Raw genomic sequence first — 27629 nt, 5'->3', positions numbered from 1 at the left:
TCCTCTCTACCATCATAATCGAGCACTCGGTGATGTCACTTTTAAGGTGGTCAGGAAAGATGAGCATTGATCAACATTCAGCATCACCCTGAACTTCCACATAGGGATAATTCACATTTTCAGAATATAAAATTCAAACATTGAGATAGGATGGAAGCCAAACTAGTTCAGAAGGAATTTGTTCCTTGCAACAACCAAATACTATTTCTTTAAAAAAAATTAATAATAATACAAATTCACACTTTTATCTACCAAGAAATATAATTACAGATAATAAATAAGGGAATTATTGTACTTTTTTGCTTTCTTTCTTTATTTCTACGTCATTGAAAGAAAATCAGTCATAAGTAATTAATAAACATAATTCCTGTCAACCAATCAACTGCAACTTGATGTTCTATTGAGAAATAGTACTGCTCCCTTCTTTGCGTGATGATGTACCACTTGCAGTAGCATCAGCTGGAGTAACGGATTTCTTCAAAACCTTTGGAATGTCATTGTCATCTTGTGCACAACGCTGTTGGGGATGAGACAGTAGAATACAAGTATCTCGAAAAAGAACACGTGTAATACCTGTACCATTCTCAAATATATATCCTTCATGTTCACTAACACGTTCAAGGGCATCAACAAGAGCATCATACACCTTCTGTGGGCAATTCTCTCCACTTGGTTTATCATGAAGATACATAACATCCAAAGTGAAGAGTTTTTGGTTTTCAGGCCAATGTGATGGACATTCTGGCACTACAGACGATCTGCAGTATATAAGAATCTGACAAGAGAAAATACAGCATGTTATTTAAAGTAGGACATATCCCTATGAACCTAGTTTGGTCAATTACCAAGTTGAAAATCAAAACTTGTCAGTTTTTAATAAAGGAGATGAACATTGTTTTAAACCATTGATTCAAATGCCACTACGAATTTCAATTTTAATAATGGTCTAAATATAATTTTTGATAAAAACTTAAAAAGATAAGCCTGTTTGGACAAACCCACAAAGATGACAAATATGAGGAATGATTTATGAACAAACAGACAAAATTTATTGATTGACAAAAGAAGGGACGAAGGTTAAAATCCCTGACACACCACACCAGCAAAGGTAAGCTTCATAAATACTTGCTCAACATGGTAGCTTCCCCAATCACCCATTTACCTACCTATCCACCACCTATCTCACACAAAAACCACCAACATCTAAATAAATTTATTTCTAATTCACTAATTTAAAAAAGGGCTTTACAAAAAAATTATCTTTCAAGCCTACAATTAATAAGTTGGATCACAAACCCAACAAAACTACCTGTCTTTTAAAAATCTTTTCCTAAGTTCATTTGAACACCATTTACGAGAAACCTCATGTTTTCAAGATATAAACAATTGACAGCATTGAGAATAAGGAATGAATGATGTCTTTAAACATATTCATTTTTGTTACTTCTCTCCTGATTGAATTAAAATCTTTTGACAATTAAAATCAAGCGTATGAGGTTTAAAAAAGGAAAGCAAGGAATGAATGATGTATTTAAACATATTCATTTTTGTTACTTCTCTCCTGATTGAATTAAAATCTTTTGACAATTAAAATCAAGCGTATGAAGTTTAAAAAAGGAAAGCATAGGATTGTCATTCTAAAGTAGGAATATATGTGCATGTTCCTCATGGTTCCAGTTTATTGCATATGCTTTAGAAGATAAAGATGACCATGTAGGGAGCATCGATCCTGAAAGCAGTGAAAATGGCTCTTTTGCTCTACTGAACCAAGTGCTCTCAATGATTTACAGATTCCTGATGTAAAATATAGGCCATATGAGACATCAAGAGTAGAAATTGTGTTCTTTGTTTTAGTCTTGAATCTAGCTATTGAAGAACTTCAATTTTGTGCTGATTTAATGCAACAATCAATGTAATTGTATTCCCTGTTTGTTTTTTAATGTCTTTGAATCAGCAATACAAATTCATAATAAAAGTGTGCCATTTTTACCTTGCTACATTTTTAGACTTTATAACAATGAAAACAATTTTGAACTTTAATCCCTTCAAATTCAAACCAAAATTGAATCAGGTCAGTCAAGCAAATTCATTTTAAATGTAAGATGCCTGTCATATATTTCATAGCAAGACAACCAAGATTAGTCTGTTTGGGAAATTTTATTGCAGCCCTTGATCAATTTCTAACAGAAGCCATTTGTAGAAAAGTACTAAAACGGTGCAACTCTTGTTGGAAGTAACCCACCGCCATTAAAGCTGATATAGTGACAATCCATGCTCATTCAAAGTTTTACCATTACCACAAAATCTGATAATAGATGAAGACAACCTCATATAAGTGCAATGCTGCCAGATGAGACCAAAAGAGAAGCAAGAGATGCTGCCATCACTAAATGCTCAAACCACTAAAAGGAAAATGATTGCTATTCCTATTTGTCAATCATTATAAGAAAATTTATTATTTGGTCTAAGTGTTAGGACTTGGTATTGAATCAGCAAGTCCTAATTTATCCTATCCTTTGTAGCTTATCAGATAATGATGAATATGAAATTAATATTAATATGTAATAAATATAAATTATATATTAAATCTTGTTTATTAGTATTATTAAGATTTTATTTAGTTCATTCTATTCATTTATTTGGTTATATATATATATATATATATATATATATATATATATATATATATTATTTTTAATTGTGTTATTATTTATTATTAAATTCTATTTTAGAGCGGCATTATCATGTTTTGATTGTTTAGAAAACTTTATTATTCTTGTTTTTCTGAAAAGCTACATATGCAAACTTTTCACTTTACCCCTCATATTGATAAAAGGGACAACTCCATGGGTTATAATAACATAATTCTTTAAAGTGCTTCGACTAAAATATATTGACTTCAGATGCATTGGATATAAATTCAAAATATAATAGATAAAGTATTGGGGGCAAATATAAATTAACTGGGGTTTTCAATTAGGACCTATCCTATCTAAGATTTTCCCAAAGGCCTATCATGTATATTGTTAGCAAGCAACCCAGGAATCTGTCTTCATTGATCGGGTTGAGGGTCTAGTTAGCTTTCTAGGGCAAACATATCAATCTTCAGTAATATGCAAACCAGTACATTTAGATTGATTTGTGCCTTTTTTTTTATCTCTCTCTTTACCCCTCTCTATCCATTTTTCTCCATCTCTTTATATATTTATCTTGCACAAAAACTTACCCCCACCTACTTTTACATCACCGGTAATAACAACAACATCTACAGAAGATCAACTGGCAGTTGAAAGTATGGATGTAGAGGATGTCAATCCTAATCCTGAAGTATGGATGTAGAGGATGTCAATCCTAATCCTCCTTTATTTTAGCTTAAATTAGGCTATCCATTACATTATCTAATTAGATATTAATTACCCTGAAGTTACAGGTGATTTCAAGATGTTTTGACCCCCGAAATCAAGCCCCCAAGTTCAAAATAGGACCTAATTAGGGTTTTTGATTAAATGATGTATATATCTAATTAAGATGCAAAGTGGTTGATTCTTTGATAACAATATACAGGCCACCATTAGATTGCAGTCTAATGGAATCGTTTCCTATTAATAAAAGGGACATATGTAGAAATATATATTAGTCACTTTCAAATCCCATTACCACAAATCTTCTGGTAATGATTGAAGGAATTACTGAAGAAATTTGGTATGGAAAACTCTAAACCGGTAAGTACTCCTATGACTACAACATAAAATTGAGTACATCACTTGCTACTTATAATGATTGACAAATAGGAATAGCAATCATTTTCCTTTTAGTGGTTTGAGCATTTAGTTATAAGGTTGATTGATATTGTTATAGAGAAATGGAAACAATATATATTATGCAAATTTATATTAGTCACTTCAAAGAATCTATAACTAGTGCATTTATTAATAAGACTATATTAATTTTTATGTTGTAGTCATAGGAGTACTTACCGGTTTAGAGTTTTCCATCTTAAAGTTTTTCTGAAAAGCTACATATGCAAACTTTTCACTTTGCCCCTCATATTGATAAAAGGGACAACTCCATGGGTTATAATAACATAATTCTTTAAAGTGCTTCGACTAAAATATATTGACTTCAGATGCATTGGATATAAATTCAAAATATAATAGATAAAGTATTGGGGGCAAATATAAATTAACTGGGGTTTTCAATTAGGACCTATCCTATCTAAGATTTTCCCAAAGGCCTATCATGTATATTGTTAGCAAGCAACCCAGGAATCTGTCTTCCTTAAATACATATAAAACATCAACAATATATGGAATGGTCACTTGGAGTGGTACCTTATTATGTGTTCGATAGTGTACAAAATACACGTCAACAGGAGGTAACGCACGTCGGCTGAGGAAAACTTGTGATCTGATTTAATGCATTGTAAACAAGGTGTTAAAGAAAAGTTACAAGAGAAACAAGTAGGAGGTAACCAATGAGTTATTATACCTTCTCAATGTTTTCAATTAGGACCTATCCTATCTAAGAAGACTAACCTATTGGCATATTGTGGGCTTACCTATCCTATCTAAGAAGACTAACAGTTATCAGAGATATACGGTGTCCAAAGGATATTGTTTATTGAAATACAAACACTTACTTGAATTTCCCTACAAGACTAATAAGTAACTAATTTGATTATCTTGAGTGTGGGTGGGAAATTTACCTTGGATTGCAAGTTTTACTTTTCTCTTGTTTTAGTGTTGTAGGGAAATTTTAAGTCAATTACAAGTGTACTTTATGTAATTTTTAAACTTATTATGGGAGAGGGTTCGTTGAAGAAGCAGATAGTTCCAGATGAATTAATTAAAGCTAGCTTCTCAACAACATCAAGTTGAATATCTACCAAGTTACAAGTGTCAGATGAGGTGGCATCCCAGTCATGGAAGAACTGCAGATTATATAGTCTTATTAATAAATGCAGATTATATAGGCTGAGACCAAGTGTTGTAGCAGCCACAGTACATTTGGGTTTTGAATGTTGTCCCTCACTTTTATTCTCCGGTTCTCAAATCGTTTAAAACAAGTGATGGAATTATGCCATGTGCATTTCTCAACACTATTTGATGGAACTTATTTATATTTATAATTTTCAAATAGTGTATGGCCTAATACCCCTATCCAATACTTTATAGCCAACACAATATATTCACAACACACATGCAAAATTGTAAAGTGTTGTAGGGAATATATTGTTTTAAAATATATATACAATTATATATACACTATTCAAATATATTCACAACACACAACAACAAAATTTTCACAACACACAAACCAAGTGTTATTGAAGCCCTTGATTTGGAACCTTTATAAATAAGTTCAAGAAGGTAAATCTGCATATGTTTGGGTCATTTATATTAGTCACTTTCAAATCCCATTACCACAAATCTTCTGGTAATGATTGAAGGAATTACTGAAGAAATTTGGTATGGAAAACTCTAAACCGGTAAGTACTCCTATGACTACAACATAAAATTGAGTACATCACTTGCTACTTATAATGATTGACAAATAGGAATAGCAATCATTTTCCTTTTAGTGGTTTGAGCATTTAGTTATAAGGTTGATTGATATTGTTATAGAGAAATGGAAACAATATATATTATGCAAATTTATATTAGTCACTTCAAAGAATCTATAACTAGTGCATTTATTAATAAGACTATATTAATTATCTAGGGTGAGTCTGTCATTAATTGTACTAAAAAAACAGAGTGTGTTGAAATGGAGGGTGTAGTGCCGTCTCCAAAAGTAGCTGAATAAACTATGTCTTTTATGACTATTTTATATGCAAATTTGGGTGTCATAGGCTAACTCAAAAGGTGACTTACTAGTGACTTTCTTGATTGTGATTAGCCAGTTAGAGTCACTTGATTTAATCTTTGAAACAATGTTGTCTTGACATTATTTCAAAGAGGGGCAAAATGTATACACATAAAAATTGGCTATGAGCAATTAAATAAATATTTTATAAACTGGCAGTTGAAAGTATGGATGTAGAGGATGTCAATCCTAATCCTGAAGTATGGATGTAGAGGATGTCAATCCTAATCCTCCTTTATTTTAGCTTAAATTAGGCTATCCATTACATTATCTAATTAGATATTAATTACCCTGAAGTTACAGGTGATTTCAAGATGTTTTGACCCCCGAAATCAAGCCCCCAAGTTCAAAATAGGACCTAATTAGGGTTTTTGATTAAATGATGTATATATCTAATTAAGATGCAAAGTGGTTGATTCTTTGATAACAATATACAGGCCACCATTAGATTGCAGTCTAATGGAATCGTTTCCTATTAACCCCTTCGCCTTCTGCGTCCAAAAGGTAGGGTATGGATGATGCTGAAGCTACATGGGTGCTTGAGACATAGTTTAAGAAGCTTGGATTTGATCAGGAAAAGCTACATATGCAAACTGTCACAAAAGTTTTGAAACTACTCTTATTATTCTTAGTATTGATGGCTTTATTTGGACTTACACTTTCCTTATGTTGTCTACAACACTAAAACAAGAGAATTTATATGTATATCGATTAAATGGGGTTTTCTCTATTTCTCCAGTTCATAGAGATTTCATTGTATTTGGGTACCTGATCGTGGCACTATATAACCCTTAAGCTGCAAGTCTTTGTGCTTTCACTATTCTTGGTTCAAATTTAGATATCAGACATGTGTTCTGTCTCAGTTTGTTTCTTGTCATCACTGGATCATCCTTATCTCCTATAATCTGACTTGATGCATGATTCCTTCTGACAGACTTGGCTAACCACTTTGTTTTCATTGCGGCCTATCATATTTGCATCTTCATTATCAGTTTCATTACCCCATTCATATTTGTAATCCAACCCCTTTAAGGAAGCCATCAGGAAGTTGGTCCAAGACATTTTACTATTCTATAGGACAATATAATTAGGTCCTATAGAATATTATGAAATTTTGTGTCATGTGCTCGATTAGAATTTTCTTGGGTTATAATAGAGAAAATTATAACATATGAGGATTTAATTGACAATACAATATATTTCTATATTACATGTCAATTGGTCTGAATCAATATGTCATGCTATAGATGAACTTAAGTATCCTCGGGATGACTTGTATTTTGTAAATTTTTTGGCTAAATTTTTTGTAAATATTAGTGCTTATATATAGTATAGGGCATCCTATGGCAGTATAAGACATATAAATTCTTTGAACATGGCATCCTAGAGAGGGTTCAGTGAAGAATCAGTAAGCAATAGCGGAAAAAGAACTAATGGGGGGGGCTCTTGTACATCACTTCTTTTACATCACTTTATTTTACATCACTTCTTTTACAAAAGATTCAGGAGGAAAGGAATATTAGGGAAAACATGGTGACTAATGCAGAGTTAGCCAAGAAGGTCGAAGACCAAGAAGAGGAAAACATTCAAATATAGGAAGCTAAATACTCTAGTTATATTCAGGAATCTATAAGAGAGAGCAAGCAACCCAGGAATCTGTCTTCATTGATCGGGTTGAGGGTCTAGTTAGCTTTCTAGGGCACCCTACATGATAGGCCTTTGGGAAAATCTTAGATAGGATAGGTCCTAATTGAAAACATTGAGAAGGTATAATAACTCATTGGTTACCTCCTACTTGTTTCTCTTGTAACTTTTCTTTAACACCTTGTTTACAATGCATTAAATCAGATCACAAGTTTTCCTCAGCCGACGTGGGGTAATAGTGCCACAGTACATTGGCTTTATTTTTTAAATATGATATTAGAAATATATTTTATTTAAATTTTAGTGAAAAATAAATTAGATGAATGGGGTAATAGTGCCACAGTAAACCTAAGAAAAAATTCATCTCACCAATCATAGACATCTCAAATTCATTCTTCATATTATCAGAGAATTCCATACATAACTTATCCTCAAATTTGTGCTAGAATTAATATTTTCTTATAATGATTGACAAATAATCATACAACAATCTTAAAAACTAACTTTAAGATACAGGCCTAATTGAAAGTTTGCATATGTATCAGAGAATTCCATACATAATGATTGACAAATAATCATACAACAATCTTAAAAACTAACTTCTTGATAGTCATTTTTAGCTTCTCTTAGGTGTGGAGCTAATGCTATTTTTGAGCAGCTGGATCGATTTCTTGTTTCTTGTTTTGTAAATCATTTGTTGCATGATTTACAAAAAATGGTAGAAAAAGTCATATATCAAAGAATATGTAAGATTAAGTCTTGAATAAATACTCGAGACAAAATAATCCAGAAAAAGTCATATATCAAAGAATATGTAAGATTAAGTCTTGAATAAATACTTGAGACAAAATAATCTACAGTTGAGTAGTAAAGTTGTTAAGTAATAAGAAATATAGGGTGACTGGTTGGAGCAAGAGGTGGATCGTGGCTGCTAGACTTTCTCCAAGTATCCTATCCTATCCTTACATCGTGCCTAATCAAATCACCTCATTAATGACATATCTCTAGTAGGTAGCTTTGTTACTCTCAACTCTCTCTTCATTGATGATGACATGATTTTAATTCAAATTACTACTAGTGATGACAATAACCTACATGATACCCTTAAATTTTTGAACTTTTCTATATATCAAAAAATGGTAGAAAAAGTCATATATCAAAGAATATGTAAGATTAAGTCTTGAATAAATACTCGAGACAAAATAATCCAGAAAAAGTCATATATCAAAGAATATGTAAGATTAAGTCTTGAATAAATACTTGAGACAAAATAATCTACAGTTGAGTAGTAAAGTTGTTAAGTAATAAGAAATATAGGGTGACTGGTTGGAGCAAGAGGTGGATCGTGGCTGCTAGACTTTCTCCAAGTAATAGGAAAGTTTCCAGTAATTCATCATAGGTTAGTCCTTTATTATGGACTAACCTATAATAGGCCTATCCAAATAGGCCTGAAGTCTTTTGAAAGATAGGCCTTATATATTGATATTTTGTTAACTTTATATGATATTTTAAAATATTCCGGTACGCCGGTACGGCAAAATTTTGAAAAGGGATTTGGGTTCGTTTGGGTTCGTTAGTATATTCTGTAGAGAAACAATATACAGAGCTATCCATCTACGATGGAGAGAATAAAATAACATATTCCAAACAACCCATAAAGCGTGACAAACTTGCTGAAAGAAGAAATTTATAATAAGCTAAACGAAAACAAATATACTAACGAACTATGGACATTGATTAATATATTCGCATTTTGGAAGATGAAAATATTAATTCTAGCACAAATTTAATATACACTTGTTGAAGATTAGTCTTCTTAAAGGGTGGTATTACAATTTAATTTATAATCAACTTTATTTATTGATTAGGATGATTGCTATCTTATTATATATTGTTTTTATTGAATAGTTGTTTTTCTGAATTTTATTTATTATTATATTTGTTTTCTAATTACTTTGTTATTTTGTCAATAATATAATAGTGTAAAATTTATATTATGCAAACTTTACCGGAAGTATTATTATTTTCATATGTTAGGAAAATTTATGTAATTTTGTAATAGTGCCACAGTACATTGGCTTTATTTTTTAAATATGATATTAGAAATATATTTTATTTAAATTTTAGTGAAAAATAAATTAGATGAATGGGGTAATAGTGCCACAGTAAGTAGTAGTATGAAAATGATTGCTATTCCTATTTGTCAATCATTATATGCAAACTAATATTAGCACTAAATGCTCAAACCACTAAAAGGAAAATGATTGCTATTCCTATTTGTCAATCATTATAAGAAGATTTATTAATCTTCATTGCATTAATTTTTTTTCAAATTGCATCCTTGTCAACTATGAGTACGGATATGCAAGCAGGGGCTCTAGGGACGAGTAAAGAATTGTGAATGTAAAAACAGAAGAAAGAAAGGGAAGATGTAGGTGAGATTTACCAAGATAGCAATCAGCATCAGCGAATGAATCCAGACTTCAACTTTAGTTTTGAGCAATTAGTACCAGGGGCTCAATAGCAGCCATTTATTATCCTTTACCCACATACCCTAATTCTGAAAATGAAGTTCAAATTTCTGTCCTGACATTCTTGGTGACTATGCTTCTCCCATTAGGCTATCATTCCTAAACTCAGGACTCCAGGTACACAAATCTTACAGTCTGCTGTTTTCATCTCTCCCCTTGAGCATTCAAAACTAATATGGAGACGCTATCATTTTGTATGTATTTAATGTGTACAAAATTTGAAGGAAGACATGATCCCCATCTCTTTTATGCAAGCAGAGAGGTTGAAGGAATATGTGTTCCAGGATCTGCTGGAATTCACTAGTCTTCCAAGATCTTAAGGAATTTGTGGTTGCTGATGCCCAGTGCAAGGGGTTGAAGTAGCAGTTTGAACCTGGGCATTTTATGTTAGGGTTTAGACAGACCAAAGCAGTTAAAATTATTTGATATAATGCAGAATAAAAGAGGCGAAAATAACAATCCACAATAACACAAAAACTTAACATAATTCACCCCACGCGGGCTACATCCACAAAGAAAAAGACATCAAAACTTTCTTTTTATTATCCAGTAAAGAGCAAATTACAATCTGATGATATTTCACATTCTACAGCCACTTATTTATCAAGCCTTTCTGACGTTTTACAAAGGTTGGTTTAAATACCAAAATAATAGCCAACTCCTTTATCAAATAATGGGGGGAAAAACGCAGCTAACAAAGTCACCAAAATTTAATCCCAACAGCATGATCAGTCGCCACATACCAATAGTTTACATGGACTAAGCATATAGCAGAAAAGATTCAAGTGCCTGCTGTTGTTTTTCATGAGCCGCCTCTATTCATTTGTTGGAGCCACCTAATTTTTCTTGCAGCACCTGCTGGTTAGAAAAGGTGGCTACATACCAAAATAATAGCCGACTCCTTTATCAAATAATGGGGGGGAAAACGCGGCTAACAAAGTCACCAAAATTTAATCCCAACAGCATGATCAGTTGCCACATACCAACACAGTTTACATGGGCTAAATAGAGCAGAAAAGATTCAAGTGCCTGCTGTTGTTTTTCATGAGCTGCCTCTAGTCATTTGTTGGAGCCACCTAATTTTTTTTGCAGCACCTGCTGGTTAGAAAAGGTGGCTACTTCTTTCCCATCAATGGATTTATTCATAGAAACCTTGCAAGTAGATTTTCCCTTTTCTACTAATGAGTATCACATTCATGTTTTTGCTTTTGCACCTTAGATCAGCTGGCTCTTTTCTTGGTGGATCCTCCTCTTGTTAGTTACAGGACTGTTCTTATGGTCTCCTGAAGTTGCCACATGGTTGAAAGTTCATTGTTCTTCCCGTTGAGTTCAATGTGTTGCCATGGACACTGAAGTGGGTAAATCTCAATTTGTTGCATGTGGGTTCTCAAACATCAATTGTGTGACACTCCCACACTAATCACCATTGGTTGCACGTGCTTATCTAGCTAGCTCAGGTGGAATTTCATGAAGGCAGAGGCAGCTGTATGATAGCGGAATCCCTCTTGAAAAGTCCTAGAGAAAATTTCTAGACGAAGAAGTCAAAAAATTAGTTAAGTATTAGGAGAAACCAAGGGATGATGGCTGCTGAAATTATCAAAATAATGAACATGGCTCTGAGGTGGGAAAGTTGAGAACTGCAACAAAAGAAAGGAAGGTTCAGAAAAAGATATACTTCCAGTGTTACGACTATTGGAAAGTATGGAAAATAAGCCTTTGTGTTTGCATGTGTGTAATTTATTGCAAACAATATGTGTGTAATTTATTCCGATCATTTGCACGTAAACCAATGACAAGGATGACTCCATGAACTCATACACTGGGTCATAGGTGGCTTAGGGGAAGCTAAATGACCATTGATCATCCTAGAGGCCTTGGTGGGACAGGTTGAAGTCACAGCTAAGCGGAGTTTGGAGCTCCGCGGCCACCATCCAAGATAAAGCAAGACGATGGTTGTCTCAATGTAACTAGTAACCAGATAGTGGCCATCTTAATTGTAGCGGATGGTCACTACAATTGTAGCTGGATAATGTTGCCTTGTTGTAGCAAGGTGTATCAAGTGATGCTGAAATTCCCTTTTTTCACTTGTGCTTGGGCCCATTAAAAGGGTTGAAGGGTTGTAGCCTTCCTAGTTTGTGCATGAGTCCTATTAATTTGTATGTTAAATTATGAGTCAGTAAATTTGTGAGACCTTCTTCTCCGAGTTTAAAGATGAATTTACAAAACTTTGAATCATAAATTATGCATTGTTGCTTTTGCACATTTTGAGAAATCATGCTAGATCATGTATATAATTAGGTTTTTTGAGTCGTGTCCGCTCTTTGTTCGTAGTTAGGATAGATTTGTTTTCCATATGCTTTAGTTCATAGTTTTAAAACTCGTGAACTCGCCATGGACTCGCGAGTCCATTGGCGGACCAAGTCAACTCGCCAAGGACTTGCGAGCCGAGTCTTGGCGAGTCCTTCCCAAGGACTCGTGAGTGTTTCACCTGGACTCACACGAGTCTTTCACCAAGACTTGCGAGTCTTTAGCCTGGACTTGCGCAACCCAGAAAACACACCCAGCAAGCTAATAAAGTGTTTTTTTTTACTATTTTCATTCACTTAGCATTGTTTCTTAGTGAAAATAGGTTTGTAGGGTTTCAAGTCAGTCTCATTCTCTTCGTTAGAATATATACATGAAATATTACATTTAAGTATAAGTTCTTATACTTTAAGTTATATTTCATGTATATATTGGCAGGATGTTTGAGAGTGGTTTTAGATCTCTAGGAGTTATATAATGCAAATTCTAGGTTTTGGATCTTTTAAATTTTCAGACTTAGTCAAATTTCAATAATCAGTAGGCTCCTATTAGCATTCTCTCGCTCTATCTATCTCACTCACTCACTTTATCTGCCTCGAATTTTAGACCTATCTATCTCCCTATCACTCTTCCTCTATCCCCTCTCTCTACCACTCTCTATATTAGTCTCTCCTCTCTCCCCCAAGATCTAGACCTATCATTATATGTAATTTTGTAAACATTTATAAACTTATGCTGCTATTATACATTTTAAAGTTTGAAACTATGAGTATGAATGAGGAAATTTCAAATATTGAGTGTTTGGAGATCATATGACATGTGTAATGTTTCAATTATGGCTCTTATGTTCTCTAAATGCATTAATTTCTTTATGTTTTTTTTGTAAAACTACGGTTTTTTTTTGCCGAGTCCTTTCACGAGTCTTTCAGAAATCTGAGTCCGAGTCCAATTTTTTGGTTTGTCGAGTCCACGGCGAGTTTGAGTATTAAAACTTTGCTTTAGTTTAGTTTGTTTAGTTTAGTCTACCTTGAGTCGTTTGCTTTCCCTAGTTTAGTTTGCTTCGGCTAGTTTAGTGGTTGCTTAGCTTTAGGTTTCCTTTTGTGGTATCCCAATTTGTGGGAAAGGCGTTGTTGCCTTCACAACATACACTAGCACGATTCTGATCTTATGTTTGGATCCATTTCCTAGATAACTATTCATGAAGTGCTTAGAATTCGAGGTTGTTTTTTTCAAACTTTATCATTTGGTTAGGATTTGTCCTTGACTCGGAAGGAAATCGTTTAATGTGTCTTGACACCGAATCTTGCAATTGCTATATTCTTACACACTCAATCAATTGCTCTCAGTCATTAAGGTTTCCTAGGTGAAGTCGTGGCTAGTGAAAAATCTCAAGTCTTGCTTCAGTGCCACTGTAATTCGCAAACCCATTATGAACTTCATTGCTTATGAGCCAATTGTGAAATGTGAAAAGAGAAAAGCAGTATCATGAATGAGAAAGAAAAGAAAAAAAGAAAAAAATCAAGAAGAGAAAAAATGAAATGGAAAGAAATATCAAAGTTTTTGGCTTTGGGAACATGCAAATAACTCCATCGAGGCTATGTACGCACAATTGGCAACAAAGCAATATTCGTGAGGTTAGACTAATAACCTCGTCGGGGCTATGGAGTCATGGACACTCGCTAGCAACGAGGCTCTATCCAAGATGCTTTTGAAGTTAGGACTACTCACGTAGCTCATCACAATGGATTCTAAGAGTCACAATGATCTTGTGAGATGGAATGAATACATTTGCGCACACATGGGTAATCAAAGACAAAGAGCCTTGATCCAATTTCTGATTTTTCTTCCCTTTTGAGTATGTTTCCTAGTCCCCTAATAGGTTGGGTTGAATTATTCGGAGGTTCTAGGTTTGGTTTGGGTTATTTATCTTTGAAATGTTCAAGAACATTTATTCAAATTGGCGATAGATGTTGTGACATTTTCACTCATTGCCCCATTACAAATGGGGACCCCCACTTTTTGCTTGTTATCATAGGTGTTTTGTTTAAGTCATCTTTAGCTTGACAATAGTCATAGTCTTTAACCTCTGCTTATGAGAAGGGTTTGTCTTGACAGTCCAGGTTAGGAGTGTTGAGCAACCATTAGTATGTCTAAAGATAGTAAAGTCTTATCTTTAGTGTGGTCAAGTTCGAAATTCATGAACAAACGCCCAAGCCAAGGAGTGAAAGTGAAGTTGTAAAATCTTGTCAAAATTGCTAAAATTGCTCAAAGTTGTCAATATTGTCCAATGTTGCAAAATCTTGTCAAAGTTGTTAATGTTATCAATTTGGTCATAGTTGTCAAAGTGCATAAGATGTTGTTAGGAATGGATATAAGAGATAGAAGTGGTAACTTTGCTTGTGATTCCATCAAGAATTGCAAGCACATTACCTCAAGGTCATTAACTTCAAGTCTATATTGGTGCAAGACCTAGGTGAGGAAAAAGTATGAAAATTTGACTAAGTCAAGAGTCAACCCCCTTGCACCATGCACATACCCCAAATGCGCTCAAGGAAGATCTTTGTGCAATGAAGCTCTCAAGATGCGCTCAAGAGGAAAGGTGATGAAATTTCGTTTGGTTAAGATTGTGCAAGGCACCCTCTAATTTCCGCCCTAAGCAAATGAATGTGCACACTAAGAAGAGAAAGCGATGTTAAAATTGCTAAGGAAATGAAATTTCATAGATAGGCAACTGATTGTGCAAGCTAAAGTCTCAATCCCACCCTAGGAAAGGTTGTGCATACACGCATGACAAATCTGATCTAAATTGTGCATGTGCACCATGCAATCCCGCCCTAGGAAAGGTTGTGCATACACGCATGACAAATCCGATCTAAATTGTGCATGTGCACCATGCAATCCCACCTTGCACACTTTTGTGCATCCAACCCCTTAGAATCAGCCTGTTTTAGTGAAAACCTATGTTTGAAATCTGACCTCTTGATGCAAAAAATTATCTAATTGTCACTTTTAAGTGGTCTCCACTTGCATTTATGCAAGACTAGATCTCCAATGTGCTCACGGTTGTGCACATACTCCCTACAACCCTGCCCACTTCACAAACATATGCAGAGGCGTTTCTTAAACCCAACCTGATTTATGCAATTAGTCCTCTTGAATGCGCTATGCACGTGATTGTATAACTCAAATAAGGTCTGGCCCTCAAATCTGCTCTCCTTTGTGCATTTAAACCCTCTAAACCCACTCCAAGGATCAACATCTTCAAGGTCGGCCTTAGCACAAAAAGTTGTGCAAGGACACATGCAAATGCCACCCGACTTTGTGCACACTACCCCTCCAAACCCATCCACATGCACTTTTTGTGCATGCACACGTATCAATGCACTTAAGGGTTTTGTGCACTAGGGTGTCTTGAATGGGTCCTTACATACAACACTTAGTATGAACATACATCAAATGTGCCTATAGGAAACATTTAGCAAGATCAAAAACATGCTTGGAAGGTATAATTTGTTCATTCTTACAAGCTTTCTCATCCTTACTTGTTTATTTTGCAGGTTGGAAGCAAGGAAGAGAGGCTTATATGATGACAAGAGAAGTAAGATGAAGCACATTCAAGGATGCAAAGGGGTGATCAAGAGGACTCAACCATATGAAAGTGCAAATGCAAGGATCAACATGACCGGACATGCTAAAGAATGAAGAAGCATAAGAGAGGATGATCAAGATAAAGTAACATAATGGAAATTGACTTGGATTTGGGAAATCCAAGATCCAAATGGATGGTACCTCAAGGATGACTCGTCAATGCAAGGAAAGATCAATAGGGATTGCTTTACAGTGAAGGGCTCTGAATCAAGATAGGCAATGTGAAAAGAACAATTGCAACATAGAGATACCCCTACATCAAGGCAAGGAATTCAAGTCTAAAGCAAGGATCAAGGTGAAATGCAACACAAAGACGAAGTTCCCAAGTTAGGGGATGAAATTGTGCAAGAAGATCAAGCCAAATACTTTCAAAAGAGTTAATCAAAGTTAGAAACTTGATCACCAAGATGATGCAATTTGAGAATATGAATCATCACACCAAGCAATTGAAAATGTTGAGTATCAAGAGATATGCATGCTAAGGTGGTGCCTATTAATCATCATGACAAGTCAAGGTGCCTAAATGCATTGAGCCCGACTTATCAACAACTATACATGTGGAAGGCATTGAATTCAATGTAACAATTCAATTTTCTCATTGGTTCGAATTCAATATAGGACGTGTCCAAATGATGTAATGTTCTTATTGGCTAAAGAGGAGTTAGTTGTATCTAATCCTAATTAGGGTTTCATCTTGTAATCTCAACCATTGACCTTGAATCAATTTGGGCCATTCAATTGTAATTGGGATGTCTATATAAGACATTGCCTTCTCATTTGTAAAGTTTAATAGTTGATAGTTGATCAATAGATAGTTAGCAAGTAGAGGTAGAGTAGGAGAAGAGATTGTTGCCAAAGCTTGATGGAATAAACATATTGTTTTCATTGAAGATATGGTGGATTTGGTATGTTATTTCAACATGTTGTGTGGTTCCTACTTCTCAAATTATTAAGACTTGTTGATTAGTTGAATACAAGATCTTATTGTTGATTAATGGTGAAGCCTATGTTCATACCAATTAGAATTTGTTGATTGCAGGCTGCAACGTAGAGTTAGACTGAACATATCTAAAAGCTTAGCTTCAATTGCTTTATGCTCATTGTTTATGGTGTTGGTGTGCATAAGTGATATGGAGATAGCACCATCTTTGTATAGTTGTTTCCTCGTGGCGAAGCAAAGCTTAGTTTGGTTTCATCAAGTCAACAATCAGTTCTTGCCTTGCTAGGTTTGGATTAGATTTCCTATCCCTTTATTCCTTTTGTCTTTTCTTTTCTAAGTAAGTTAGATTCCACATTCCAGTTGTGATTCATAAGCGTAAGTCCCTTTGTGTTAACCAGCATTATTGCATCAAATCTTTGAGTCTATCCAACATTAAAGTCAATTGTTCGCATTGTAAACCTTGGAGTTGCCTTATTTGATCATATTATTTTAGCATATGAGGTTTCTTTGTTCAAGAGGGGATAAAATACTTGGTATTTTATTATGTGTTTGAGGTGTCCTAAAAAGCACATCAACAATTCCCTCATCCTTGAGATCCCCTCCCAAATCTGTTGGATCTATAATCTCTTCATCCCCGTCAGAAACCACCTCAACATAATGTATCTTCCCCTTTCCAAGGCATCTATGTCCTAGCGCCCAAGGTTCTCTACATTGGAAGCACAACTTCTTCCTTCCAAGTTCTTCCTTTTGAAAGGGCTTCTTTTGTTGTCGTACATGTGAATCCTCTAAATTGAATTTACCATTAGGGGTAGAAAACTCTCTGTTACGAGCTCTTCTTACTACATCATTTAGAGCTGGTGGGTCAGATGCCTTAACCCAACCACGTAGCGGCTCTAACACTCCATCCACAAATTTGACAACCAAGTTGTGCTCAGAAATATTGGTGACCATAATTGAGAGTTTCTAGAATTCAAACACATAGGATTCAACCTATCCCACCTATTTCAACTATGCAACTCTTAGAAGTGCAGCTCTAGATCCTTCTTATCAAATCTATCAATCAATCTCTATGTGAAATCTGCATAAGAAGTGATTCTATCATGTACCAAGGTCACCTAACCATGGTACCACCACTTGTGAGCCTCCCCATCCAAATGAAGTGTAGCATACTTAATGGTTTTTGTTTCTAAGATGTGCTTGAGCTGGAAATATGTGTCTAATTTAAGCACCCACAAACAAGCAATGCTCTTGTTGCAACCATCGTAACTGGGAATCTTGCCCAATTTACGATACAACTCCTAGTTAGATCCTTGTCCCTAATCTCCTCTAGACCTACTGTACTTCACCTCTAAGCAAAAATTTCCTAAGGACATGGCTGCATGAAATTCAGCACCTAATGATTGGTACTCCCTCAAATAATCTGCAAAACTTTCACCATCTCTTTGTTGTCACGTTCATCCTCTTGGTTGCACCTTTAGGAAATCAGGCATTAGAGGTCTAGGGTTGTTCTTCTCATTTCCCTAGAGTTGTTAACTAGAACGTTAGTTGTTGCCTCTCCATGGTTGCCATCATTCTCACCATTGTGATTGTTACCTCGATTGTTCACAAATGCATTGTTATTTGCCGCATTATTCAAAACAAATTGGGTCACTAGTTGCAATAAATCTCGGTATTCTCTAGTGAGGTCATTCAATATATCTCTAGTGTTGGAATTCTCACAATCTCTATCACCATATTCTCTTCTATTTGCTCCACATCTGCTAGAGGATCAATCTCTTCTTGAATTTTCTGAATTTTTGGTTGGTTACCCAGTCTCTTTCAAAAATAATATTTGCTAGCACCTTCACCTAGCTGCATAAGATCAAAATACTAATATGCCAAGTGGAATATCAACATGCGATCCTCCAAGCTAGCAAGGTCACTTGCTCTGATACCACTGTAAAGATCTGGGCTAATTTTTGTACAAAGATTTTCACTTTTTCCCAATGTTCAGAGGATATTTATTTTGCCAAATAGTTGTCATGAACTTATTTGAAGAGCTTCAGACTGAAATACTTTATGAAAGTTTTTTTATTGCTTTTGATTCACAATGCCATACAAGTATTCATAAGTTCCATTAGCATTCACCATAGACAAGGTAAACAACAAATTCTATTACGGGATTAACTGATGACAGCCCGTCCATTCTATTGTAATTAAATGACAAATTACAAATAAAGCATATATTAGTTTCTGACCTCAAGGACTACAGTAGTCATCTTTCTATGTGAGTTGTAGGTAGCATACAAAGTCAACGATTCCTCTTCTTTTCCCAGCAAACCCGATGATGGTTAGCGCCTATGCTTGGTGCCTTATACTCATGCCACCCCAGTTCAAGCCTGAACACTACAGTAAAGACTCCTTAGAAGGAGACTCATGCTAGCGCAACTGATTTATACACCCATCCTTAATGATTTTCATGCCCAACACATACAACTTACACGAATGGCAACACAAGGGTCCCACATATTGCAGAATGAATCCACACGCCAACAAATAGACTTACATGCTGACCCAAAAGCAATACGCCTAGCAATATGTGGTTTGCCTCCACAAAATTGTTTCATATTTGCCAATAACATTAACGCCCAACCTCTTGAAAAGTTTGACCACCAATGATATGATCCCAGCACCTTAAACTTGCTCCAAAATGATGCCTCAATAGTAGCTAATCCTCACGCCAACCATAGTGTGATATTCTGAAACAAACTCCCACACCAAGCAAACAGGTGCGTATATGGTCTCTTGATAAGCTTCAAATATGGCACCCAGCTTGCCGTGCAGAAGTCTTTCAAATCTTTTCAATAATTTGTCTTGCCTATAGGACTTCACAAATTATTTAATCTCCTTTCGATTATGCTCCAACATGAAACATGTATGATTCCACCTGCAAATCTTTCCATACAAACTAAAACCCTAAATGTTTTTCACAATATCAGCTAAGGAGGACCTTTCACCACCGAGCCCGATCTTTGTCGTAGGGTTTTTGTCCTAGGTTGTACTTGAAAAAACCTATTCAATCTCCAAAATTGTGGTTTTCAAAAAATATCAAATATCTAGCATGCCCAAATGAATCCCTTCATTCTCCTTTTATAACCCTGGGTGAACTTTCAAAAAGAATATATTTTAAATTTACTCTTAATAATAAATAAACCTCTAGGGAGTGTCTTTGAACGTGTAGTGTTGAGGTTAAAACACTTCGTTGGTGACGCGGCCACCAAGGTTCAAATCCCTACTGAGCCACTGAGCTCGCATGCCTTGTGATTTCGTTGGGCTGTTGCGCTTGTAGGTATGATCAAGTGAAGTGTGGGGATAAGGTCCCCCGTTTGTGGCCTCACAAGTTCATAGCTCCGAGTCAAAACTGTTCACATGGAACTGGAAGGCGTGTCATGACAGCATCACCAATCAAGTTAAAAAATTTACCAAACATAGTTTTAAAAATAAAATCTACCTCTAAGGAGTACTTTTTGAATCCCTTCATTAAAAATAAATCAATAAAGCACTTTTTAGAAATTGACTTTATAATATCCACTTTTAATAATAAACCCACTTCATTATTCTTATTCTACCACCCAAGTGATATTATAATTAAGTAATTAAATACAAATTGCCCTAAAAATGTCAACAACTTAGGACAGCTTATTAAATTATCTCTTTTCCATTCACCGAGGCCAAAAAGGGGGACATTACAGAAATTTTTAAGTTTTGATAAGAAATTGGAAAAATATTTAAATCAAAAATTGAATTGCTCTACTTTAAGTAGAATCCACTATAGTGATATCATAGCAGCCAATTAAATAACATTTAATGAAGGTTTTTTAAGTAATTTCATTAATATTTGGACCAGGTACATTGCATACAAGTACCTATCCTCTTTCTTCTTCCCAACATTGACCTCACACACAAAACCTCTCTCAATTGTGAGAGATCTTTTCTTTTGTATCACGCCTTAGTTGTCAGGGTTCATCTTTTTCATTTTATGCATTCACATTTAGAGGTTTTACTTACTCCCTAAGTTGCAATTATGGGAGTAGATTAGAGTAAAAAAGTGTTTTACCTTAATTTTCTTTTCACTCTAGTACTTAAGCTTACTCAAGTCATGTTTTTTTGGTGTCTCAAGTCATATGATGAGGACATAAGTCATGATCTCCTTTCATCTTCACTTGGGGTTTCTCTAGGTTTGCTTTTTCCTTTATGATGATTCTTTATTGTACTTTCATTAATTCAAATGTACAATATATTTCACGCTCCTGAATCAATCAGCTTTTGGCCTCCACAACCTTTTTTTTTGTGACGGGTGTTTGATTGCAGGTGATCCTTCGGAGCTTTAGGGTTAAGGAATCAACTCCAACATCATTCACCTTTGATAGATTTTTTTACTATATAGCTTATATAGCTTTTTCTCTCCTATTGGTGTAAGTTCTTCTCTATCATAGCCTTCACCTCCAAAGAAAATGCAACAACCCTCAAAAAAATAGCAATGACAGCTTGGAGGTAAAATTGTATTCCTCACTTGTGTTTGTGAAATGAGCAAACAAAGTTAAGTGCCCTCACTTGAGGGCGAAATTAGCAATTTAGGATACTTCTTGTCTTTTAAGTTGTTTTAAAAAGTGCTTTTTTTCTGTTTTTTAGCTGGATGGTCCAAATGTCCAAGGACACATAAGGAATCCAAGGTGCCCGTAGGGAAACCTAGGCCATCCCAGCCCCAAAGCCGACCCATACAAGTACAAAGGAGAATTACAAAGGAACCCGGTATCATAGACGTTACAAACGAACCCGGTGTTAAGAAAGAGCTTCTGTGGAGAGTCTCATTGCTTCATTTATTTTAGCACTAGGTGGTCCCAAAGAAGTAGTCAATCTTAAATATGTAAAATATGAAAATCGCAAACTAAAAGATAGGAGCGGCCACCATTTAGAAGCAAAATTTTCAGAGATTGATAAAGGGTGCAAATAAAGATATGCGGAAAACATTTAAGGGCTTCCATAGACATAAGGCAGCAATGCACGCACTAAAACTTTTTTATAGTTTTCATGAAAACTATTTAGTGATACTTTTTAAGAGGTCCATTAACAGACAAGTTCCAAGAGACCACAGTTCTGTTATCGACTGTTATCTATCCACCTGACTAATCCCATGAAGGGGAGTTTACTAAGTTTCTGATCATGTTCTGCAGAATGAATATAGGAGTATCAGTAAAATGATCTCATCGGATGTAAAAAATTTAAGCTTTGCTGCATACTTTTGTAAGTCTCTGTCCAAAATGAACATCAAATATTTTGGAAGGAACTTACTAGAAAATCCCTTAAACTGTCATTTTGCAAGAAAATTTCTAAGGCAAGTCCAGCAATCTTTCAATCAAGTCTCTCTAACACTCCTATAAATCTCTCCCTCCAAAAACATAGCCGTGCCAAGAATTCTAATTTTTTTTTCTGAAACAATCAAGTCAGATAAGACCACCTGAAGCATTATAAATTGAAACTAAAATTACCCTTCATAGGATCCATCCATTGGAAGACACTGGATATTGAGCCATTTTAGTTTGACCTGTTCAAGCAAGTTTGCTTGATAGAATCCAAAGTCAACTGGAAGTAGACTAGTAAGTATTAAATTTAACAAGTGGTGCAGACTCAAGCCAAGACATAATTCAGAATAACACATGAGGGCAGGTGCCACACATCATTAATGACTTCTAAACAGAAAAAGAAAATTACTCTTGAAGAAGGATTCTCGAATAAGTTGCTGAAAAGAGATTTCTATATCTTAAAGCATGTCATGAGAGAGATACTAAGCAACTTGAGAGCCCTAACTTTATCGTTGACATACCTTATACTGAGGAAAATTTTGAGGTATAGAACAACTTGCATATCTTTCCGTTTCAAAAAAGTATAAATAAAGATACGCATTGACAGCCAATATTTGACAAAAAAAATATAGAATTATTGTTTATACTTGTAAACCTAGTTTTGGCCAAACCAATAACATTGTAATTATAGATATATGTTGGAGCCTAATTTCTATAAATTTCGTCAGAAATTAGTCAGACAGCAAAGAAACATAGCTCATTAAAAAAATTACCTACTTATACTTTATATTAATTTTTAGTTTTGCTGTTCAGAGGTTCTATGAATATATAATGATGAGGAGAAGGCAAAATAATTACCACTCTCAGAGATCGAAATTGAGCACGGGACTTCTTAGCCTCACTGGCAACCATTCTGAAAAGCTGATTGAGATCACAGGCTTTGTATAATGCATCTGTTGTCAAACCCCTCACTGATGCATTTATGGTGTTTAGGTCATACGTGAATTCCCTCTGCCACTGCAATGCATCCCCCAAACATATTAATATAAATCCATTTTCAAACAGAAAAAGTATGTGTGGCCTAAATATTATAATGAATTATTAATTTTGTTAATAGCTCAAGGGGTAAATCGATGGCCTTTCACAGCAATGACCCAGGTTCAAATTCCCTAAACACGTGTTGACGTAAATTTGAGTAATGTTCAGCATAAAAGTCTGTGTGCCACTTACTTTAATAGACAAGACTCAGCACAAACACTCGAGATAAATTGAAGGGCTTTCACTGCAAAGACTTGTGTCCAAGCAGCTGAAAGCCATATTACACAATTCAATGGATGAAGCTAGGTCCAAGTGCTAAAGAATAAATATCAATAAGACTTCATAGACGAGGACCTAAGTTGAGGTCCCCATAATATATGTATGTGTAATATTCGGTAATATAGAACATCCAATCTGGCCTTGGCTTAATGGACAAGGCAAGGTGCAGGTACTAATTCGGTGTCAATTTGACATAAAACAGACATAGGTTCAATTGCCCTAGATAAATGAAAAAAATATGAGTAAGATTGAATAACATGTAACCAATTTTACAGCCAACTCTAATGGATGAGGTTAGGTGCAAGTACGTGTTAAGAATGGATTTGATCGAATGGAGACCCAGGTTCAGATCTCCAAAAGACAGGTTAATCAATGTATGATTAACCTGCATCAGCTTATTATAACGTGTATTGCAATAAAGTTAAGTGCAAGTGCAAGCTCTAGATGAACTTGACAAAATAAAGACCCAAGTTTTAATCCATCAAAGACATGAAAGCATGTTTAAGTGTGTCATTGAATAACATATATTATCAAGTTCTATGTCATACTTGAAAGGAAGAGGCCAGATGCAATTGCAAATTCTACGTGAAACTTTAACAGTTAAAACAAAAGGTTCAAATCCTAGAAAGACAACATGTAATATAGAGCAATATATATGGTCCAATTTTACAGCATACTTGGATGGATGAGGCTAAGTTCAAGTACTGGGCGGATTTGACCGAATGAAAACCCAATTTCATACCCTTGAAAGACATGTTTCCATGTAATTCAACATATTTCAATGGATGAGAACATGTACAATAGTGAGTTCTTGATGAATTTGATGGAATTAAGATTTGGGTTCAAATCTTCAAAAGATATTTTTTAGTGTAATATAGTTAATATAGACCATCCAAATCTGCCATATTTTAGTGGCTGAGGCTACATATAAGTTATGGGTGAATTTGATGGAACAAAGACCAAGGTAAAAATGCCCAAAAGTCATGTTAACGTATAACATTGAGTAGCATATACCATCTAATTATATGGCCAACTTGAAAGAACAAGGCTAGGTTCAAGTACTAGCTTTGGGTAAATTTAACAAAATATAAACCCAAGTTCAAATTCTTGAAAGATATGTCAACATGTGAATTCTATGGAGCAAATGGACAAAACAAGCTGTCGCTAAATTTAACTAAATAGAGACTCATGTTCAAATTCCCAAAAGAGAGGCATTCTGATGTATAGCTTTGAATAACAAACATCATCTAGTTCTACGTGATAATTTAATGACAGTGGTTATGTGCGGCTCTAGGTAAATTTCATGGAACAGAGGCCAAATTAAAATTCCTAAAAAGCTTGCTATGTGCAATATGGATTAACAAACATCATCTAATAATATGGCATACTTGAATGGCCAAAAACAGAAAATATATCTTCCAATTCTATGGCCTGCGAGAATGGCCTATTGCAAGTCTAGGAGAATTAGACAAAATGGAGACTGGTGTTTGAATGCCCAAAGCACATGTTAATGTCTGTAATATAGAGTAACATGCAATCATATAGTTCAATCATCGAGGCTCCATGCAACTGAAAGTACTGGATGAATTTGTCCAGCATTTAGGCCAAAAGTATCCCTCCTGTGGTTAGAAAGGAGACACTGATCTAACACTGGACACATCATCTCTGTAATATAGAGTAACATGCAATCATATAGTTCAATCATCGAGGCTCCATGCAACTGAAAGTACTGGATGAATTTGTCCAGCATTTAGGCCAAAAGTATCCCTCCTGTGGTTAGAAAGGAGACACTGATCTAACACTGGACACATCATCTCTAGCGTTGATGATGGGTTCTACAGAAAGACCTAAATGTTGATAAAATTATATGCTAAGGGTAAGGTTTCATGAGGGGGGCTTTGGGATCTATTTTCATAAAGCAGGAGGTCTCATGAATCAAAAAAATTATGCTACCCTTAAAAATAGCAGCCCCAACATTTTAGAGCTGCATATTTTAGCGGGTGCAATCGGGGTGGGGCTAGAAATTGCCCCACCAGCGTAGGGATATTTTCTGCCACTTGTTAAGTAGCTACTATTTTAAATTCCCTCAAGAAAAGAAATAGAAGGAAAATGCTGTTCATTTATTAATTTTTTAATTTGCAGCATTCTTCATGAGATCACCAGCTTTCCCAAATTTTGGAGCTTAAACTTTTAAGCTGATCTGCACTGCTAAATCATAGGACCACCAGCTTTAAAATATTCCTAAAAAATCTCAGCAGCACCCACTGAATTTTTTTAGGAGGCCCCCTCTCCATAAGACCTTACCGTAAGCATATGATTCTAAAAGACTCACATGAAGCAACACACTGCCAAATATCATATTGAAATTCAAAAAATAAAAGTATCTAATTGGTTGTTTTTTAAAACTCAAAATGGGGAAGGGATTTGAATCCTGGACCTCCAGAGCCCTCCGACATAAAATTCGCATCCTGATAATCGCGTGGAACAATATATAAGTTTCATTCTAGAAACAAAAGGATAATGAATCATGACAGATTAGAGCATTCACATGTGGATATCAACAAATAAAATATCTCTAATTGGCTCTCTTTTTAAGCTCGGAATGGGGAAGAGATTAAACAATGGACCTCCGAAGGCCACAAAAACTTTTCACTTTCAAAATTTATACATGATTTTCATTCTAGAAACCAAAAAACATCAATTGGGATAGATAAGAACGTACCCATCTGACAGAGATATGCAATTAAGATAAGGAAAACTTAGGGTTAGGATCAGTAGTTAGAAAGGGGTTACAAATCAATCAACAAACAAAATAACTCTAGTTGGGTGTTCATTGCTGGAGCTGGGGGAGAAATTTGAACGCTAAAGCAATATGGGATTGGCTGTCTTTTAAAAGTTCAGATTGGGAAAGGTATTTGAACCCTGGATCTCCAGAACATAAAATTTGCAATATTACAAGCTTGTAAGATATTTCATAATTTCATTCGAGGCACAAAATAGATGAATCGTGATAGACAAGTACATAACCAAGTGGAAGAGCTATCGAGTTTAGAGAATGCAAACTTATGATTAGGATTGACGATAGTTAATAAATAAAATACTCTAGTTGGGTGTCTTTTTAAAGCACGGATTGGGGAGATGATTTGAATTCTAAGTGAATCTCTGATTGGATGTCTTTTTAAAACTAAATTTGAGAAAGGGATTTGATCCCTGGGTCTCCATTGCCATCTTGCCTACCATTTCGTACCTTCGTAAATTCAAATATAATTTTCGTTCTGGAATTAGAGAAAAATAACCAATCGTTATAGGTAAGAAAATACCCATGTAGCAGAGTGATCCAATTTCGCAAAGGCGAACCTATGGTTGGGATTTATGGTTAATTTGGAGTGAACGAATAGTGATATGGCCTGTTTTATGCAGTCCATACGAGTAAAAGTTTGGCCTTTAGCTCCTACAGATTTCATCTCCGCTTCCATCTGCCGATCAACGTCAACACAGAAAAGTATGTCTTCAAATGTGTGTTGCATTTTGTGGAGTTTGTAAGCAACTGAATTTGCATTTGCTGATGCTCCTCCTTCTCCATGTTCACCCGAATCTCTGTGCTGCATTTTTAAGACTAGTCAATCTGCTGTGGTTTTGAGAGACCAGTTGAATGAGTGTACTCGGGGGGGAAGCGGCGAAGAAGATAATTCTCAGAGGCAACAACTGTGATAACTGCCCACGGGTCACTTGAGTGCTTGCAACTCTGGTACAAGGTTTGTTTAGAGAAGTTATCGTTTTTACAATTTCTAGGTTATTGGTGGGGCGATTCAATTCCACACATTCGCATAACCCAATAGAATCTTCTTGAGAATATTCTTGTAATGAAATTTTTTTTTGTTATGCTTCAATAGTTATTAAAAAAAATTATTTAGATCAATCATAAATAAATATTTTTCTTTCTTTTAACTTTTTAAATTTATTTTAATGTATACATGCATATTTGTTAACTTTATAATTAAAAAATTATATTTCTCTTGTAAACGATTGGTTAATACT

General features: G+C 35.0%; 1 protein-coding gene across 2 annotated transcripts; it reads right to left on the bottom strand.

The window, feature by feature from the left end:
- Positions 1 to 83: 83 nt before the first annotated feature.
- LOC131051191 (uncharacterized) lies at positions 84 to 27413 on the bottom strand. 2 transcript variants are annotated; one of them, XM_057985584.2, is made up of 3 exons: positions 26912 to 27413; positions 23133 to 23291; positions 84 to 775 (listed from the first exon to the last, which is right to left on the bottom strand). In XM_057985584.2, the coding sequence occupies exons 1-3, from the start codon at positions 27197 to 27199 to the stop codon at positions 398 to 400; spliced, it is 825 nt and encodes a 274-aa protein (XP_057841567.2). In that variant the 5' UTR covers positions 27200 to 27413; the 3' UTR covers positions 84 to 397. The 2 variants fall into 2 exon arrangements, with proteins under 2 accessions (XP_057841567.2, XP_057841568.2); XM_057985585.2 differs by lacking the exon at positions 23133 to 23291.
- Between the last annotated feature and the right edge of the window lie 216 nt (positions 27414 to 27629).

This window comes from Cryptomeria japonica, chromosome 8 (assembly GCF_030272615.1).
Source record: "Cryptomeria japonica chromosome 8, Sugi_1.0, whole genome shotgun sequence".
NCBI classification, from domain to species: Eukaryota; Viridiplantae; Streptophyta; class Pinopsida; order Cupressales; family Cupressaceae; genus Cryptomeria; species Cryptomeria japonica.
The sequence above is the reverse complement of the archived record's forward strand: the minus strand, read 5'-3'. Positions and strand labels throughout refer to the sequence as shown.

Coding starts and splice junctions, on each gene's coding strand:
- LOC131051191 (XM_057985584.2), bottom strand. CDS start 27,199: ATGCAGCACAGAGATTCGGGTGAACATGGAGAAGGAGGAGCATCAGCA. Junction 23,292..26,911: donor TGGATCACTCTGCTACATGG/GTATTTTCTTAC, acceptor GATGCATTGCAG/TGGCAGAGGGAATTCACGTA. Junction 776..23,132: donor AATTTCGATCTCTGAGAGTG/GTAATTATTTTG, acceptor TTCTCTTGTCAG/ATTCTTATATACTGCAGATC.